The 18,525-nt window shown below is 40.6% G+C and overlaps 1 protein-coding gene across 1 annotated transcript in view; it reads left to right on the top strand.

Annotated features, from left to right (window-relative positions):
• Positions 1 to 972: 972 nt before the first annotated feature.
• LOC100725604 (uncharacterized) overlaps positions 973 to 18,525 on the top strand; it is a 65,726-nt gene continuing 48,173 nt past the window's right edge. Inside the window, 5 exon segments of the mRNA XM_063260527.1 lie at positions 973 to 1,144; positions 15,214 to 15,330; positions 15,333 to 15,349; positions 15,664 to 15,758; positions 15,760 to 15,804. Coding sequence (XP_063116597.1) covers positions 994 to 1,144; positions 15,214 to 15,330; positions 15,333 to 15,349; positions 15,664 to 15,758; positions 15,760 to 15,804 — 425 coding nt within the window. The 5' untranslated portion in view covers positions 973 to 993.

The raw sequence follows: 18,525 nt of genomic DNA, 5'->3' as shown, positions 1-18,525 counted from the left end.
GTTTTCCAGACTTTAATATTTCAGTTGGAAATGTGGTTAGCTTTTTATTCAGTTCATTCTCTCTCCCAGGAGTGAATCTGTCTTTATGTTAACTAAGACCTTAACTAAGAGCAATATGATGCAAGTTTACAGGTTGCTGACCCCATGCAGAAAGGCTGTGGGTTGACCTAAAAAGACAGTAGTCTGGAATGCAGACAGCTGGGCAGGAGAGACTGCACCTGGCACCATGAGTGTGTCCACATATTGGGGTCCTTTCCCCTTCTGCCTTTGCCTGGGAAGCAGTTGATGGTGAGATGCGTTGCCTTCAGGCTTGACTTGGAATTGGAGAGTGGCTGTTAGAATACCCCACGTCAGGCTGGGGGTTTTAGCTCAATGGTATAAGAGCCTCCTGCCTGGCAAATGCAAAGTTGTGAGTTTGATCCCCAGCACCCCCCCCCCAAAAAAAAACCGTAGGTCTTGGTCTGGGCTAGGTTTGTGTGTTTATCAGGTCACCATTAATTTACAGTTCATATTTTATGACTTTCTAATAGGGGGAAAGTGGTCAGTCTTCTTCGCATTAGGAAACTCCTCTAATTTTTCTGGAAGAGGAATTGCGTAGAATTAACAGTTCATCTCCCTGAGGCCCTTATCTTAACCATTTTCTTTGAAAAACATAGTGAAAGCAAATACTATCCTTTTCTTCTTTGTTCTGTGTTTCAAATTCCACACAGGTAAGAAGTCAGAATTACTGAGATAAAAATTACTGATTCTGGTTTAAATTTTAATAGATAAAATCACTCATGTAGATAAAATCACTTATGTTTTGTTGAAGTAATTCTTTTATATAACATTTGGCGAGTAGTTGCGAGGTGCTGGACCCACTTAACATAGTTACAGAAAAATCAAACTAAAATTGTTCTTTTCTGTTTGGAGCTGCAAAGATTGATCTGCTTAAAACATTCTTTTAAAAATTGTTTTGCCTATCTTCAGGCCACAGAAAGTGAGGCTGGTGATATGGACTTGAGTGGATTACCAGAAATGGTGGACTCTGAGGAGGACGACAACAACGAGGAGGACATCAAGAGGGCCTGGGACTGGCTAATGAGCAGGGACATTGTGCAGGACTCTCTGGAGAATGATTGGATTAACAGGACCGACGACATTGGTGAGTGTGGAAGCCAGCAGAGGGCATCGCATGCCCAAGAAGCTTTCATGAAGTTTATAAATCTCCATTGTGTAAACATGAGTATTTATTGGAAAAGTGTTGGAAAAGGCCAGTTTTACTTCATGCCCTTATGAGTGTAACAGTGACTCTCTGAGGGAAATGCCCTAGGAAAATGCCTCCCCAGGTCACCTCATCCTCAGTTTATGACCACCAGGAAGTCAGGAATAGTCATCTGGAGAAGCTGTCTTCCTGTAACTTTCCTGTGGGCCTTGGCCCCTCGGCTCGTGGCAGGCAGGGGTTGTTCCTTCTCCTGTGATGTGGGGACAGCAAGAGCCCAGGCAAGGCCGAGGGGCTATGCACCAGAGTGGCTACACTCTGGCTGCTCCCTAGAGAGGCACAGTGAGGATGCTGCCTGTGGAGCACCCTCTCCCTCCGGAGCTCTGGGCCCTTGTCCATGCGTGCCTGAGCCAGACCACCTGGTGGTCCTGCTGTGCTCCCAGCCCTCTTGAGCCCAGGTGTTCTTAAGAAAAACGAGTTGGCAGTGTTTGTGGGATTGTATGTGGGAGGGTGTGTGTGTGTGTGTGTGTGTGTGTGTGTGTGTATGTGTGTAAGACAAGCATTTAAATTATGTACATGTACTAGAAATTGAGGATGGGAAAGCAAAACCTGGGTGAGATGTGCAAACTTCATTCGACATCCTTTGCTCTGTGGAAGTTTGTGACTGTCTGGGTGAGCATTGTGATGCAATAATGGTCCCTCAGCTCTCCTGAATCCAGCAGCGCCAAGTGCCTCTTCCACGGAGCGCTCGGCCAGCTCATGGCAGCTTCACTGAGCAGGGTGCCAGGGTCCTTGCTGGGTCGCGGTCCATGAGGAGATGCTGAAGGAGCAAGTGATGCAGGAGCCAGCGGGCGGTGTGGAGCAAGGGCTGCGACCAGGGGCAGGCGAAGCCAGATGAGTCTCAGTTTTACTTGCAAAGCCTTCAAATCTCACTTTCTCATGGGTGTGGTCCAAGTGTTCATTTGACTTTTAGGCTCCAAAATTGTGCTTTTACTCTCTTGTTATTTGATCATGGCCTGCTGCTGTTTTTAAAAAAATCTCTCTGTTGTAAGGAAAGAGGGAAATTAAAAGGGTTTAATTTGCTTCTTAGTGGAGCAGCCTGGCTCACAGATGGACTCACTGGTAGGCTATTGCTTATGCGTGGACCCATTCAGAAGCGACCCTTTGCATGGACACACATATGCTCTGTAACCTGTTCATCTGGGGAGACTTGTGGGAGGAATGTGGGCCACTAGTGTGTATTCACATAGGTCATTCCTAGAAATCTGTGACTTTCACCTTACATCTGAGAAGCCTCTCCCCAGATTTCTGGAAAGCAGAATTTGTGCTTTGATTCTGATAAGTAAATCCAAAGCTGCTCATTTGTTCTTTCTCCCCTTTTCCTTTTTTTTGTCCTTCCTCTCCTGTTTTCAAGGATCTCATGATGTTGCCTGGGCATGGTTTAAGCAATACTGTCCAGATCATGGCTCGGACTACGGGCTACCAGGCCCAGCAACACTTTTTGTCTTGTCTTCCCTCTTTCTTTTCTTCCCTTTTTTCTTTGTAATATGCTCATCAGTATAATTTCTATAGTGATTAACATTTATTTGAATATCAATTACTTTATAGGTGGTGATAATGCTGATACTTGCTGCTATCAAATGCACATTTATTTAAAGAAATAAATTGGCTAAACTCAAGTGAAGTATGTGTTTTTTTCCTAAGGAGAACTTCAAAGATCTCATAGTCTATATCCCTCAAAATAAAACTACAAAGGAAAGATAGTTTGAATCACGTGTAGCAAAATGGATGTACCTTGAAACAATGTTATGTGAAATGTCAGGCACACAAGCTTAAACATTGCATGGTCTCCCTTATATGAAAAATCCAAAGTACAAATGAAGGGCAAAGAAAAAGATAGCTGATAGAAAGTAGGGGGCTGGAGCTTTCCTAAAGGGAAAAGGGATCAAGAGGTGGAGGGAGAGAACTTCTGGGAAAATGGCAAAGTGGTGAGCAACAAAGAGCCTCTGAGATTTGGTGTCCAGACACTGGAATATAGCAACGTGACAAAAAAAAGTAGGGCAGTGAGTCCTGGGGACCAGGAAGGATCTGAAGTGCGAGGATTGAAGCCCACCGGGACAGCAAAGGGAAACTTCAGCAGAGGAGGAGAAGGTGGCAGGTGGCACTTTCTCCTGGAGCCCAGACTCAGTGTGTGGGAGGGGCAACTCAAACCTGCAGTCCTGTGGTGAATGCTGGCTACTCAGTAGCCTCCACAGAGAGAGGCAGCAATGGAAAAGAGCAGAGGGAATGGAGCACTGCAGTGGCTGGTGAGTGGTGTGGGTTCAGACATCACCCAGGAGAGGACAATTGGCCAGGAACCATGTTGGAGAGGGATTAACTGAGCTCAAAACTCATAACCACTGCTGACTCCATCTAGTGGACCCCAAAGCCCATAGACAGCACACTAACTGCTGTAGGCTGAATGGGTCTGGACATAAACCAGCCTGAATTTTAGGGCAAATCACGATTAAGGATGCTGGGAGATTGCTGAATCAATCCACTGATTGGATTGGCACCACCCCTAATCCCAGCATTCTGAATAAAAGGGACAGAAAGAGACTTGTTTTGCCTTTTTTTTGCTCTTGCTGCTTTTGCTGTCTTTTATTGCCATGAACTCTTGCCCCTCTTCCACACCACTCTACCTTGGAGCCAGCTGATTATGGACTGAAACCTCCACAAACTGTGAGCTAAATAAACCTTTCTTTCCTCAGTTTTGGGCATCAGGTATTTTGTCTGAGCAATGACAGAAAAGTAAATAAGATACAGAACTTGTATTTCAGTAAGGGGGAGAATGCAGAAGAAATGGACAGATTCCTGGGTACACAGGATTTACCAAGGCTGAATCAGATAGATATAAAAAGTCTAAATGAACCAATACCAGTCAGTGAAATCAAAGATATAATTAAAAACTTATCTAAGTACAGGTCCTGCTGGATCCATGGCTGAATTCTGCAAGATATTTCAACAAGACTTAGTAAACATTACCTCTCAAACTCTTTACTGAAAGTGAAAGGGGAACGGTATTCCCAGATTCATTCCTAGAAGCAAGGGTTATTCTGCTACCAAAACTAGAGGGTCCAATCAAGAAAGGGAAATACAGAGCATTTCCCCTAATGAAAAGGGGAGTGAAGGAAAAATGGAAACAAAGCTTTTGTCAACAAGAAGGGGAAGAAAGGCTGAAGGGAGGGTAACAGAACAGGGGAAAAAGAGTGAAGTTATTTCAGGTACAGATACAAATTCCCTATTATGAATGCAGTCATTATGCATAGCTAAAACGTACCAATAGAGATCATTTTCTTTGAAAAAATATAAGGAAATATGAACTAAAAGAAAACAAAATAAGGAATGGATAGCAATGAGAAAAAGGAATCAAGATGTAATACACACATATTCCATTTCCCTGCAAGGAGTGTAAACAGCATTAAATATGTTCTAGTACAGTTAAAAAGGTTCACGTGAGAGGCCCTGTAGCTCTTGGTAGCCTCGAGGTACCCACCAGTGTGTAGGGCAGATGCCCTTTAAATGAACCCCAGAGCCTGCTTGTGGATGCCTCTTCCCACTCACTCCCTTTACCCCGTAAGATGAGAAGGAGAGATTGTGTGTGCGTGCATGTGCATACATCAGTGTTTAAGGCGAACACATGGAATTACTAATATAATTGTATTTTTGGCCACTGCATGGAAAAAAATTCCTTTTAGGCTACATTGGATTCTTGCGCATCTATTTGTTTCCATCCATTCAGGAAGGGACTTTGTCCTGCTGCCGCCTCTACAGGCTGGGGCCCATACTCCCACCGCTGTGGCCCGGAAGGTGAGTGCCCAGCCAAACGGAGGCGACTTCGGTCCGGCCCTGCTGCCGCCTCTCCTGTCCGGGCCCATACTACCACTGCTGCAGACCAGAAGGTGAGCGCCCAGCCCAGCTGAGGGGACTCAGGTCCGTCCTCTGCCTCCTCTGGCCAAGGAGCACACCACAGGTGCTGGCTGGAAGGAGGGAGCTGGGCTGAGCTGCTGAAACCTGCTCTGACCTTGCCTGTGCCCTTCTTATGATCTGGAGAGCACCAGCACTACCGCCACTGCCTGGAGGAAGGAGCAGTTCTGCTGAGGAGGTTTGAGGCCTACTTATGCCATAAAGGAACCTTTGATAAGCCTGGGGAGCTTTGCCATCCAAGGAGCTGGGTTGTTACAAAACATCCAATTCCTGGGAGATTATGAGATCCTTGATCTAGGAGGTTGGGGGCCCAATGGGCTTGCAGCCACACTATACTGGGCTTAACAGGATTTGGGATTGCCTGGACCACACCAGGTGGCCTCCCTTAGGGGAGCTTTGCTACCAGAAGGGGAAACTGTGCAAATTGATGAAGCTTAAGTCTACCTAAGAGGGGCCTGGCAAGCCTCTTTTAATCCAGGGGCTCTGCTGCCCAAGGAGGGAGCTACTACAAGAGGAGTCCCAAGAGCCCAGGACATGAGTCAATTTACAACATACCAGGGGAAACTCTGGAACAACACTTGAAACACAGTAATATAGGAAAACGACAAAACGAAAGACCAAAATGCAATCTCAAACATTCAACCCATCCCAAGAAAGCCTAGAAGCCATGTACATAGAAGAAAATACATGCCATATACCTGAAATACCTGAAATAATAGTAACAGAAATAAAGAAGCAGCTCCGGGAAGCTTTGAAGGAATTCAAACTAGAAATAATCTATCAGGTAAAAGAAGAAATAATAAAAGAAATGAAGGAGATGATGAACATATCTAAAGAGACACAGCTAAAAAATTGGAGGAACTACACAAAAGGATAGAATCTCTGGATGAACAATATAAGAAACAAACAGAATATATAAAACATGCAAACAGATATACAGGAAATCAAAAGCTCCATTGAAAGTTGTAAAAACTGCCTGAATGAATGTGAAGATAGAATTTCAGACCCTAGAAGACAAGATTGCAGCCAGTGAACAGGAAAGGAAAGATCTCTTAAAAATAACAAGAAATCAAGAAATAACAATTCAACACCTGCAAGATGATGCAAAGAAAAACAACATAAGGTTGATAGGGATAAATGAAAAAGAAGGAGACAATACAAAGGATGTCAAGAAGATATATAGAGAAGTAATTGCTGAAAACTTCCCAGACATGAAATTGGAAACTGATATCAGGATCAACTCCAAATAGCCATAACCAAAATAAAACTATACCCAGACATATAATAATCACCATTCCAGAAATCGAACAAAAGAATAGAATATTAAAAGCTGTCAGAGAGAAAAGATAGATCACCTATAAAGGAAAACCTATCAGAATCACAGCAGACTTCTCAACACAAACAACAAAGGCAAGAAGAGCATGGAGTGAAGAATTTCAGACCCTAAAGGAAAATGATTTCCAATCTAGACTGATGTACCCTGAAAAACTGTCCTTCAAAATTGATGGAGAAATAAGATACTTCCACAACAAAGAACAGCTGAAGAAATTCATGATCAACAAGCCAATCCTGCAAAGAATACTGAAAGACAGTCTAGATACACTTAAGAAAAACCCACTTAACAAAGCAGACAATTAAATAGAACAGAAAGATAAAGATGTAACAGCAGAAATATAACATGTCACCAATAAACCAATATATAACAGTTATAACCATTAATGTAAATGGTCTCAATGCACTAATTAAAAGAAATAGACTGGCAGAATGAATCAAAAAACAAAATCCAACCATATGCTGCCTACAAGAAACCCATCTAACCCAAAAGGATACTCACAGACTGAAAGTCAGAGGATGGAAAACAATACTTCATGCAACAGGAACCAAAAAAAAAAAAAAAAAAAAAAAAACGGGGGTAGCTATTCTGTTTGAAGACAATGTGAACTTGAAACCAACAATGATCGGAAGAGACAAAGCAGGTCACTACATACTGGTTAGGGGAAAACTTCAAAAGGAAGAGATAACTATCTTAAATATATATGCACCAAATTCCAAAGCACCCAGTTATATAAAACAAGTAATATCAGAAATGAAAAACCAAATTAGCAGTAATACAATTATAACAGGAGATTTTACCACACCATTGACACCAATGGACAGATCAACCGGACAGAAAATCAGCAAAGAGATAAAAGAAATGAATCACATCTGTGAACAAATGGAATTGATAGACATACACAGAGTATTCCGCCCAACAACAACAGAATACACATTTTTCTCAGCAGTATATGGGTCATTCTCTAAAATAGACCATATATTAACTCACAGAACATATTTAAAGAAATGCAAAAGAGTTGAAATCATCCCCTGCAAGTTATGAGATCATAGCATATTGAAATTAGTAATTAATGACAAAAGATACTGCAAAAATCCCATAAGCACATGGAAACTGAATAACACACTTGAGTAATCAGTGGGTCACAGAGGAAATTAAAGAAGAAATTAAACAACACCTACAAACAAATGAAAACACAAATACAACTTACCGGAATCTGTGGGATGCAATGAAAGCTGTCCTCAGAGGGAAATTTATTGCACTGAGTTCCCAGATCAGGAAAACAGAACAAATACAAATAAATAACTTGATGCTACACCTCAAACATCTAGAAAAAGAAGAGTGAGTCAAGCCCAAAGCCAAAAGAAGAGAGAAAATAATAAAAAACAAAGCAGAAATCAATGCAATACAGACTAAGAAAACAATCCAAAGAATCAACGAATCAAAGAGTTGGTTCTTTGAAAGAATAAATAAAATCGATAAGCCCCTAGCCAACCTTATTTAAAAAAGGGAAGAAAACACTCAAATTCATGCAATAAGGAATGAAAAAGGTGAAATCACTACAGACCCAATAGAAATACAAAAGATCATCAACACCTATATCAAAAACCTCTACTGTCAAAGGTTTGGTAACACAGAAGAAATAGACAGATTGCTAGAAGCATATGAAGTACCAAGGCTAGGTCAAGAAGAAGTAAAACTGCTGAATAACCCAATTTCTATTAATTAAAAAAAAATGTAATTAAGTCATTACCTACAAAGAAGTGCCCAGGCCCAGATGGACTCACTGCAGAATTCTACAAGAAATACAAAGAGGACACTCCCCAAACTCTTCAATGAAATTGAAAGGGAAGCAATCTTTCCCAAGTCATTCCTGGAAGCAAATATTACTCTAGTACCAAAACCTGAGAAAGATCCAACTGAAAAAGAGAACTACAGACCAATCTCCCTAATGAACACAGATGCAAAGATCCTCAATAAAATATTGGCAAATAGGATACAGCAAGTCATCAAGAAGATTATACACCATGACCAAGTGGGATTCATTCCAGGTATGCAGGGATGGGTCAATATACATAAATCAATAAATGTAATCCACCATATCAATAAAGTCAAAAGTAAGAATCACATGATCATTTCTATAGATGAAGAAAAAGCTTTTGATAAGGTATAACATTCATTTATGATAAGAACCTTACAGAAAATTGGAATAGATGGTCTTTACCTCAACATAATAAAGGCCATCTATGACAAACCAACAGCCCGAATCATACTAAATGGCCAAAAATTGAAGGCCTTTACTTTAAAATCAGGCACAAGACAAGGATGTCCCCTGTCACCACTCCTATTTAATATAGTACTGGAAATACTAGCCAGAGCAATTAGACATGAAAGAAAAATAAATGGCATAAAGATAGGAAAAGAAGAAGTTAAATTATCACTATTTGCAGATGCTATGATACTCTACATAGAAGACCCCCAAAACTCCATTGAAAGACTCCTAGATATAATAAATAAATTCAGCAATGTGGCTGGATACAAAATCAATACTCAAAAATCAATAGCATTCTTATATACTAACAACAAAATCACAGAGAGAGAAATAAGAGAAGCCACACCCTTCACACTAGCTACCAAGAAAATGAAATATTTAGGAATTACTCTCACGAAAGAAGTGAAAGACCTATACAGGGAAAATTATGATACATTGAAAAATGAAATTGAAGATGATCTCAGAAAATGGAAAGACATCCCTTGCTCATGGATAGGAAGAATAAATATTGTGAAAATGGCCATTCTCCCAAAACTGTTATACAGATTCAATGCAATCCCGATAAAAATACCATCAGATTAACTCATAGATCTCGAGAAATCAATCCTAAAATTCATCTGGAGTGAGAAGAGACCTAGAATAGCAAGGACAGTTCTAAGCAGCAAAGGCAAGGCAGGAGGCATCACAATCCCTGACTTGAAGTTATACTACAATGCAACTGTAGTAAAATCAACATGGTACTGGAATCAAAACAGAGCCGAAGACCAATGGAATAGATTAGAAGATACAACCACAACTACAAACACACTCAACCACCTTATCTTTGATAAAGGGGCCAAACAGCTTCACTGGAAGAATGACAGTCTCTTTAATAAATGGTGTGGTCAAAACTGGCTCTCCATATGCCGAAAACTAAAACTAGACCAATGCCTATCACCATACACCAAAATAAAATCTAAATGGATCAAAGATCTAAATATTAAAACAGAAACCAGAAATCAAACAAAAATCTAAATATTAAAACAGAAATCTACTGGAAGATAAATTGAGTAAAAACCTTGAAGACATAGGGGTAGGTAGAGAATTCATGAACAAGACTCAAACCTCACGGGAAATACTTCCCAGAGTCAATAACTGGGATCATATCTTATTAAAAAGTTTCTGGACATCGAAAGAAATCTCTAACATAATGAAAAGAAAATCCACAAACTGGGAAAAAATCCTAGTGAACTGTCCCTCAGACAAAGGACTTCTGTCTAAAACATAGAAAGAATTAAAAAAAATCAGACCCCCAAAATTCAAAGACACCATCCAAAAATGTGCATCGGAGCTGAATAAACAATTTTCAGATGAAGAAATACAAATGGCAAATAAATATATGAAAAAATGTTCATCATTATTAGTCATTACAGAAATGCAAATTAAAACCACACTGAGATTTCATCTCACTCCTGAAAGAATGGCCAAGATCAAGAAAACCACCACCAACAAATGCTGGAGAGGCTGTGGGGAAAAAGGAACTCTCCTGCACTGTTGGTGGGAGTGTAGACTGGTGCAACGATTGTGGAGGTCAATCTGGAGATTTCTCAGAAAGCTGAGACTGGAAGCACCATTTGACCCAGCTATTCCCCAGCTATCCTCAGAAGAACTGAAAGCATCATACCACAGTGATATATGTGCACCCATGTTTATAGCACCACAATTTGTAATAGCCGGATCTTGGAAACAACCTAAGTGTCCATCAACTGAGGAATGGATAAAAAAGTTGTGGTATTTTTATACAATGGAGTACTACTCGGCTATAAAGAATGATCACATTGAGACATTTATAAATAAATGGACCCCACTCGAGACCATACTCGTAAGTGAAATAAATCGAACTCACCTGTATAAATACCGAATAGTTTCCCTAGTGTAAGAAAGTATAAGAATACATGAAAGTACGTGGTAATCATGATTCCCAGTCACACTGGTTTGAAGCCCTATAATGTTTTCACTCATTAATTGGGATGGTTTTAATATGGGTGGTTTTATTTTATTGTCTGTGATACTACAAATAACTATTTTGAAGAAAATAAGAGCGTAATAGCTAGCGCTGATTTAATATCATCCTGTTTTGAAGCCCCATCAAGTTGTTGTTCATTTGTTTCCATTGGTTCTAACATGTGGTATCTTATTATATCTTAATGTATGCAATAGTATAAGCAAGTTTTTTATAGACACAGAGATAATATAGAAATTGATGTTTGGTTTCTACTAGCTGGTTCTAAATACCCTGCAATAATTTCATTCTCTTGAACAGTTTCATGCTGTCTTGATAAATTTGATGCTATAGTATACAAAGTTAGACACAAATATTTCAAGGAAAGAGCCACTATGGTAACTACTATTAATGTTAAGCTATCTGGGGGTGAAACACGATAGTTAAATTTTTCGGTTCTGACCAGTGTTGTTCTGTTGATATGTTCTTTTTTATCTCAGTCTCCCCACCTTTTTCTTTTCTTTTTTTTTAAATTAATTTATTTCTTTAACTAAGGGAAAACTAAATTAAAAATAGTGCGATAGATTATAGTAATTTTTTGTTTCCCTATTAACCTGATATGAACCCCTGTAGTGTTCTCCACATCTTGTTCTGACTGATTTTATTATATTGTTTCCTTAATAGTATCAAGTTTGAGGGTATAGGCAACCATTTGGAAGGCAACCAGATATTCTATGATGCCCATTATTATTTGACTATTATCTTCTTTGGAATCCTGTAAGCTCTCCAATGTGGTTTTATTGGTCTTACGTACAGTTTTGTTCAATTCTTTTACACTAGCTGATATAGGCTACTCTTTTTTAGGATAACAAGAGGCATAATGGTAACCATTGTTGATCACCTAGTAATCCTTTTTTTTTTTTTTTTTTTTTTTTTTTTTTTTTTTTTTTCATTTTATGCTATGTCCATCCTCCTGATCTAACTGACTCTGTTTTGCTTTGTCACATTGGGTTTTTCTTTGGTTTGTCCTGTTTTGTTTTGTTGTTGGTTTTTTTTTTTTTTTGCCTTTTTTAAATCTTTTTTCTTTTCCTCTTCAAAGAAAAAGTTAAAAAAAACTGTGGAAGTAATGGAAACTAAAATGTGTGATTGTTAGCGTAAAAAAGAGAGGAAGGAAAGTGATCTAAAGGATATAACTGCAAGTTTATTTAAATGTGTAGGATAGAGAACCATATTGCTGAGTTTTTCTTGGATCATTGAACAGAACTGACTGCAATCTCACTGTATTAATCTCCACTTTGTATGCTTTAATTTTGTAATCTGGACAGCTGTTTGTAAGATGACAATGTGTGATCTATTAACTGGTGAACTCTTACTGTATATTTTTTCTCTTGAAATTCTGTATTACTTCTAGCCTTTTACTGTCTTGCTTTGTTTAGTTTTGTTTTTCTCTTTAAATAAAAAAAAAGAAGGAACTTTGTGTAGACTCATTTACCGAGTGACGGTAACATGTATTGTTTTGAAGGGTTGAAATATTAAGGTAGATGAGAACTTTGATCTCGCAGTTCCTTTTCTCCTGGCTTCATGTGCCACCAAAAACTAGAGCGTTTCTGTAGTAAACAATTTTAATAGGAAATTGAATCACTCAAACCAAGATAGGCCTCTGATGTCTGTAAATTGGTTATGAAATAGAAAGGTAGTGCCGCTCACCTCTCCCTGTCTCAGCATCTCCCTCCATCCTCAGGGCGGACCAAGTACAGTCCAGAGCTCTGTCCAAAGCCTTCTTGGTCCCCTTAGCTTTGTGACCCCTGTGGCACTGTCAGTGTAAGCCGAGTGCTTCTGGTTTACACTGACTGCGTTTTCAGAGATGGGCTGCAGGGAATCCTTCCATTGAGGTGCTCTCTCTCCCAGCGGAACGAAGTTGGGGAGAAGTCACCGTGACGCAGTGGCTGGATGTTGCTGAAGGCTTGCTTCTCAGACCCTGTCAGCTGCTGCCTGGTTAAACCTTTGTGCCCTCCTGGCCTTTCACCGGAGCCTGGAGCACTGTGTGCACCTGCTGTTGCTGGACCTTTCCTGTCCCTCTCGTTCGCTATGCTGACTGCACGTAGATCTTTCTGCCTGCCTGGCTTCTCCAGTGCCTGTCACTGCTCGTATGTCACAGATTGCTTTCACGACCCTGTCTTGCACACACTTGTCCTCCCTGGTACAGGCACTCACACTACCACTTAAAGGGGTGAAGTATGTTTTGGTGCCTCTGAGACAGACCAGTGTGGCAGGGGTGACCCGGGGAAAGGGGCTCACTTTGGCAGCCATGGACCGAAGGAGAGACCTTGGAGGTAGAGGCACTGCAGTGGGGAGCACAGCGACCACTGCCATCCATGGCACATTCCCGGAGCTCCACCCTGAGTGCAGGACAGTGAGGGACACCAGGATCACCACTGCCGAGGCCCCCAGCAGAAGAGAAGTCCATCAGAAAGCAAAGCCCACGTCTGCAGGAGGTGCTGGGACGTGGTGGTGGTATGTTGGTGGAGTCCCTTCTTTTCCGAGTACTTCATCTCCAGTCAGATGTGTGATAATGACTTGACTTCTGTTACCCAAATTTGTTAGTGTCAGAGGGTTCCGAGCAAAAGATTAATTTCTGGTCTTGAGTTTTCTTCAAAGCAAGGAATCTTGTTCCCCAAGGAAAATTCAGCAGCTCCTGGGGGAGGAGCTGTGTTGTGTGTGGGGTCCTCTTGGGAGGGCGGCCGGCATGTCTGACCTTTTATATGATAGGTATGGGTCATTTCCTGCAGTGACTGTCACTGTGGTTTTAATGCTGTCCCCAGGACTAAATCTATGTTGAAGCAGAACACAGACATACTTACTTATTCCAGAAATAAAAGTTGCACTGAGCAGAATTTGTTTTCTCAGAGTGATATGTTTTGAATTTTTTCTTCTTTTTTTTGAAAAAGTGCTGGTTGCAAAAGTGCTGATTGCCTCACACATACATACATCTGGGTGAGGCTAAAGAACCGGTCCTGTCGGACAGGCTTCCTGAGTTCTGCTCATGGAATCGCACTTCCTATGGCCACAGCCACCTTGGGGATGCGACATGGAGGTGGGAGGGGAGCAGTGAGGACTCGAGGATGCCCAGCTGGGCCAAGGCGATCACTCCGTCCTTCTGGAAGGGTAGCATCTTTGAGGAACATAGCTTCTTATCTTTAGCAGTGTATCCTCAGTTTTCTCCAGAGGGAGGTGCATGGGAACAGTTCCATTATGTGGGTGACAAGGAAAGGGCACTGTGCTGCATGCTGAGAGGTGGGTGCTTCAGCTGTCATAGTGATGGTCGCAGTTCTCATGCATTGAGGATTCCACTGTGACGGGGCTGTGTTCTGTATTAGATTCTTACTTCTATCCAGTGAAGCAGATGTGCTGTTACTTGCAAGTGAGGTAACTGCCTGGGGTTAATCCTGTGCCAGAAGTGGCAGTGGGGTCCTAGGTCTGCCCCGTGCCCTCACCACCTGCTGCAGAACCCAGCATGTGCCTCAGAGTCCTCTCCTGTGTGTTTCTGGCTCCGGTTTCCTCCTTAGGAAACGAGGAACACGTATGCCATAGAGCTGGGGATGAGGGAGGCAGAGAGCCAGTGGGCAGGGAGTATAGATCCTTGAGAGTGAGAGGCACGGAGCCCTTGAGTCAGCAGCTGGCTGGGTCCACAGCTACGCTCCTGTGTGACGTCCCCTATGGAAGAGGAACCGACTCTACTTGCCTGTCTGCAGGACAAGGATCGCTGTATCCGTTCTCGTTTATATTTCTCACGTTGCGTTGTAAATTTTTAAATGTCAAATTTTTATAAATTTCCCTGACTCACAGAAAATCTCCCCTGGAATGTTTTTTCATTAAAAGCAGTTGTTTTTACTAAATGATTTGGTTGTCTACCTACTTAGAAAACTCAAGAATGGACCTGCTGAATGGACCTTCTGGAAAACTCTGAGTTTCATTTCATTTCAACCAGCTCTTAGTGTGTGATTAACAAGATCACAGCTCATGTGTAATTGGAAGTCCCCATTTGAAGTTTAGTGATCTCTTCACAGCCTTTACAATTTGGGATGTCAACTGTTGCTACTGAATCAGCAAACGGAGATGGCCGTGACCATGGCGACCAGCCTCTGTAAACGTGCTGGACGTTCAACTTACACTGAATCAATAGATGGGTTGTACAGCATTTGCAAAGATGGAACTTTAAAGCACTTAAAGTGTGTGTTGCTGCTGTTTTTTCCAATGCTGTGCCATAGCCTGAACCTCTTTTATTTTGAGCTACCAAGGTTTTGCTAAGTTGCCCAGGTTGGTCTCAAACTTGGAATCCCCTTGCTTCAGTCTTCTGGGAAGTTGGGGTTACAGGCACGCACCAGCATAAAGCATTCTTTCTGAAGACTTGTTTTTAATAAAAGCTGTCATTTTGACATGGAGTGTGTGTTGCTTTTCAGAACAACTCCTGGAATTCATGCACCAGCTGCCTGCCTTTGTGAACATGACGATGTCGGTGCGGCGAAAGCTCTGTGTTGTCATGGTATGTGCTGTGGTGGAGAGAGCAGGGACCATCGTGCTAATGATGGTGAAGAGGTTGGTAAACGTTTCTCTGCTCACAGGGCCTCTCGGTACAACACTCAGATGGAAATCCAAGTCTTACTTTTTCCTTGAAAAAACATTAATAATAAAATCAATAATAATAATCCATCAAGAATTGTGAGATACATTTTGTCACAATACTCCAGGTCCTATTGTTCTATTTTGTATTACGTATCGCATTCCATATGGTACACTGATAGTGCTTTCAGAAGGTTTTTGTTTTGCAGTGCTGGGGCTAGAACTCAGGGCGTTCAGTGCTGTGTGACCACAGTGTTCTTTTCCTCTTTGTTTCCACTCCTTCTGACCAGCTGGACTCCTGGTCTGTGATTATCAGTGGTTCTGTGGAAGTGACTTAGCCAAATGGAAAAGCAGAAATACTGTGCATGGGAAATAGTTTTGGAGTACAAAGAGTACAAGAAATGAGGGATGAGAATGAAGGTGGATGACTGCCAGATATGACACATCATTAACGGTACACATGGGACAGATTGGCCAGCTGGTGGGGTGCTCGGGGTGGAGCCAGGGCCCTGCAGGTGCTGAGCAAGAGTTGTGCTGGATGCTGGGCTACGAGCCTAGGCCGATGTTTCTCTAAATAAAGGAAATGCGTGTGCAGTTGTGGACTGAGGTTTCTGTATGTGTTAATTCGTCATCTTTTAGATTTGCAAATAACGTCTGAACATAGAACAATTACTTTTCGTCTTATGATATGTGAGGATACTAAAACTAAATGTCCATCTGAGTTTGCTGAAGTCAACAGCACTATGTGTTCTGTTTTTAAAAAAGCATTCTGTTTTAGGGTATTTTAAAATCTCTATCAATGGTCTGTTCATCAAAAATACGGATGCCAGACACACATTCTAGAAAGAATTATAAATAAATTAGTAAAGATGATGTGCAACTCTGCAATGTTATTTAAATACATACAAAAATAAATGGATTTTTGAAGAGATGTGGGCTGAATCAGTAATAAATAATTGCTCATGAAAAATACTAGTAAAAATAATTGCTGATAAGAATACAACAACCAAAGAGAAGTAGTATCAGTATTGATACTGTATCAGTACTCACTATTTAAAAACCTTTAGTAATAGAGTAAAGGAAAATGCATGGCCAAATAGGAAATTAATTAATTTTTAAAGTTTTATTTTAAAGAGGGAAAAACAAACAAATACAAGAAAAGCAAGAAACAGGAGAGACAAACTACAATAACAAAAAACCCAAAACAGTAACAATATAGGCTTTCAAATCAAGGTGGTAGGAACTTAACAAAAGTGGTTATTTTGCATAGTTATTTTCAAAAGAGCTGCTCAGATTACTAGATATGGACATGTAAAATTGATCTAATCCTATGAGTGTTAACTGTATTGCTCCAGGAACTAATAGAATTAGTAGTACCATCATCTTAACTATCTTAAGTGTATATTTACAATTTTATATCTATTTTCTTTTCCCTGAGTTATTTTTCCCTTTTGAGCTGTTTCTTACCCTTTCACAATACTTATTGAAGATTTTGGATCTTATTTACTCTTTCAGTTTCTTACAGTAGGGTATTAACACATGTGAATTTGATTTATTTCACTTCTGAATACGGTCTCAACTTGCATTCACTTACCTATAAAAGCCTCAGTGTGATCCTTCTTTATAGCTGAGCAGTACTCTTATTGTATAAAAATAACACATCTTTTTTATCCATTCCTCAGTTGATGGGCATTTGGGTTGTTTCCAAGGTTTGACTATGACAAATTGTTCTGCTATAAACATGGGTGCACATGCATGACTGGCTGTGTTTTCACTTCTTCTGGAATATGCCCAGAAGTGGAATAGCTGGGTCAAACAGGACTTCCAATCCCAGCTTTTTGAGGAAACCTCCAAACTGATTTCCACAGTGGTTGCACAAGTCTACACTCCCACCAACAGTGCAGGAGAGTTCCTTTTTCCCCACAGCCTCTCCAGCATTTGTTGTTGGTGGTTTTCTTGATCCTGGACATTCTTTCTGGGGTGAGATGGAATCTCAATGTGGTTTTAATTTACATTTCTCTAATGACCAATGATGTTGAACATTTTTTCATATATTTATTTGCCTTTTGTATTTCTTTACCTAAGAACTGTGTATTCATCTCAGATGCTCGTTTTTGGATTGGGTCTTTGAATTTTGGGTGGCCTGTTTTTTTTTTTTTTAAAGTTCTTTATATTTTCTAGATAAAAGTTTAATTAACTAATTTATATCATTTCTGAAGATGGAACTCTGGGTCTTGTGCATGCTAGGCAAGTGCTGCTTCACTGGGCCATACTCCTAGTCCCAACTATGAAATTTAGATTAATGTATATATTATGAATAAATTCAAAATTTTTGCTATTTGTAATTTACGTACTACCCTCTAAAAATTTTTGTCTTTAAAAGATAAATTGTTTTAAAAATTTGACATACAGTAATTAATGTTGTACTCTTTGTTCATTAATGTAGTCTGAATATAATTTATTCTAAAAGAAAGAGCTGAAGTTTTGTAGTGTCTGAGCTATGTAAAATGGCATCACTTATTGAAATTCTTTATGTCATGCATGTAAAGTTAATAAAATGAATATAACCAAGGCTATAAGAAAATAGTACTGACCCAAAGTACTTTTAAATTCAATGTTTTAAATATATAATGCCAGAAAAATCATACTATGTTGTCACCTCTCAATTATTTAGAGTAATGGGACAAAATAGAATCATCTCTAAATCCCCGAATCTTTGTGTGGCATTTGGCATCTTTGTGTGGCATCTGTGTGGTCCAGAAAAATCCTTGAAGCAAACAGGCTCAGAGCAAGCCAGGAGATGAAGCTCTCTCCCTCCTCCTGTGCCCTGTCCCCTTCCAACCTTCTTCTTCATGCTGCAGCTACAGTGACATTTGAGGCAGAGTCTCCCTGTGGCCAGGAAAGGGCTGCTTCATGGTTGGGAGTTCAGCATGTGTATTAATGCTCCTGAACGGGCCAGACTGCCTTGTTGGAAATTTTGTGACGTGGGGCTGAATTGGTAGGAGACGCACAAGTATTTCAGAATGAGTAATAGAAGTATTATGTGACAAGGGTCACAGTGCCCCAGGCATGTGTGCTGTACCAGGTAAGGGTGGCTGTTTCCCTAAAGGCTCCAGAAGCGAGGAGGAAGGATGGAGGCCAGGGGTTAGGCA

Source organism: Cavia porcellus, unplaced genomic scaffold (genome assembly GCF_034190915.1).
Source record: "Cavia porcellus strain 051 isolate PalLab524CR breed Dunkin Hartley unplaced genomic scaffold, mCavPor4.1 scaffold_14, whole genome shotgun sequence".
Taxonomy (NCBI): domain Eukaryota; kingdom Metazoa; phylum Chordata; class Mammalia; order Rodentia; family Caviidae; genus Cavia; species Cavia porcellus.
This window is presented reverse-complemented; position numbering and strand designations above follow the sequence as displayed.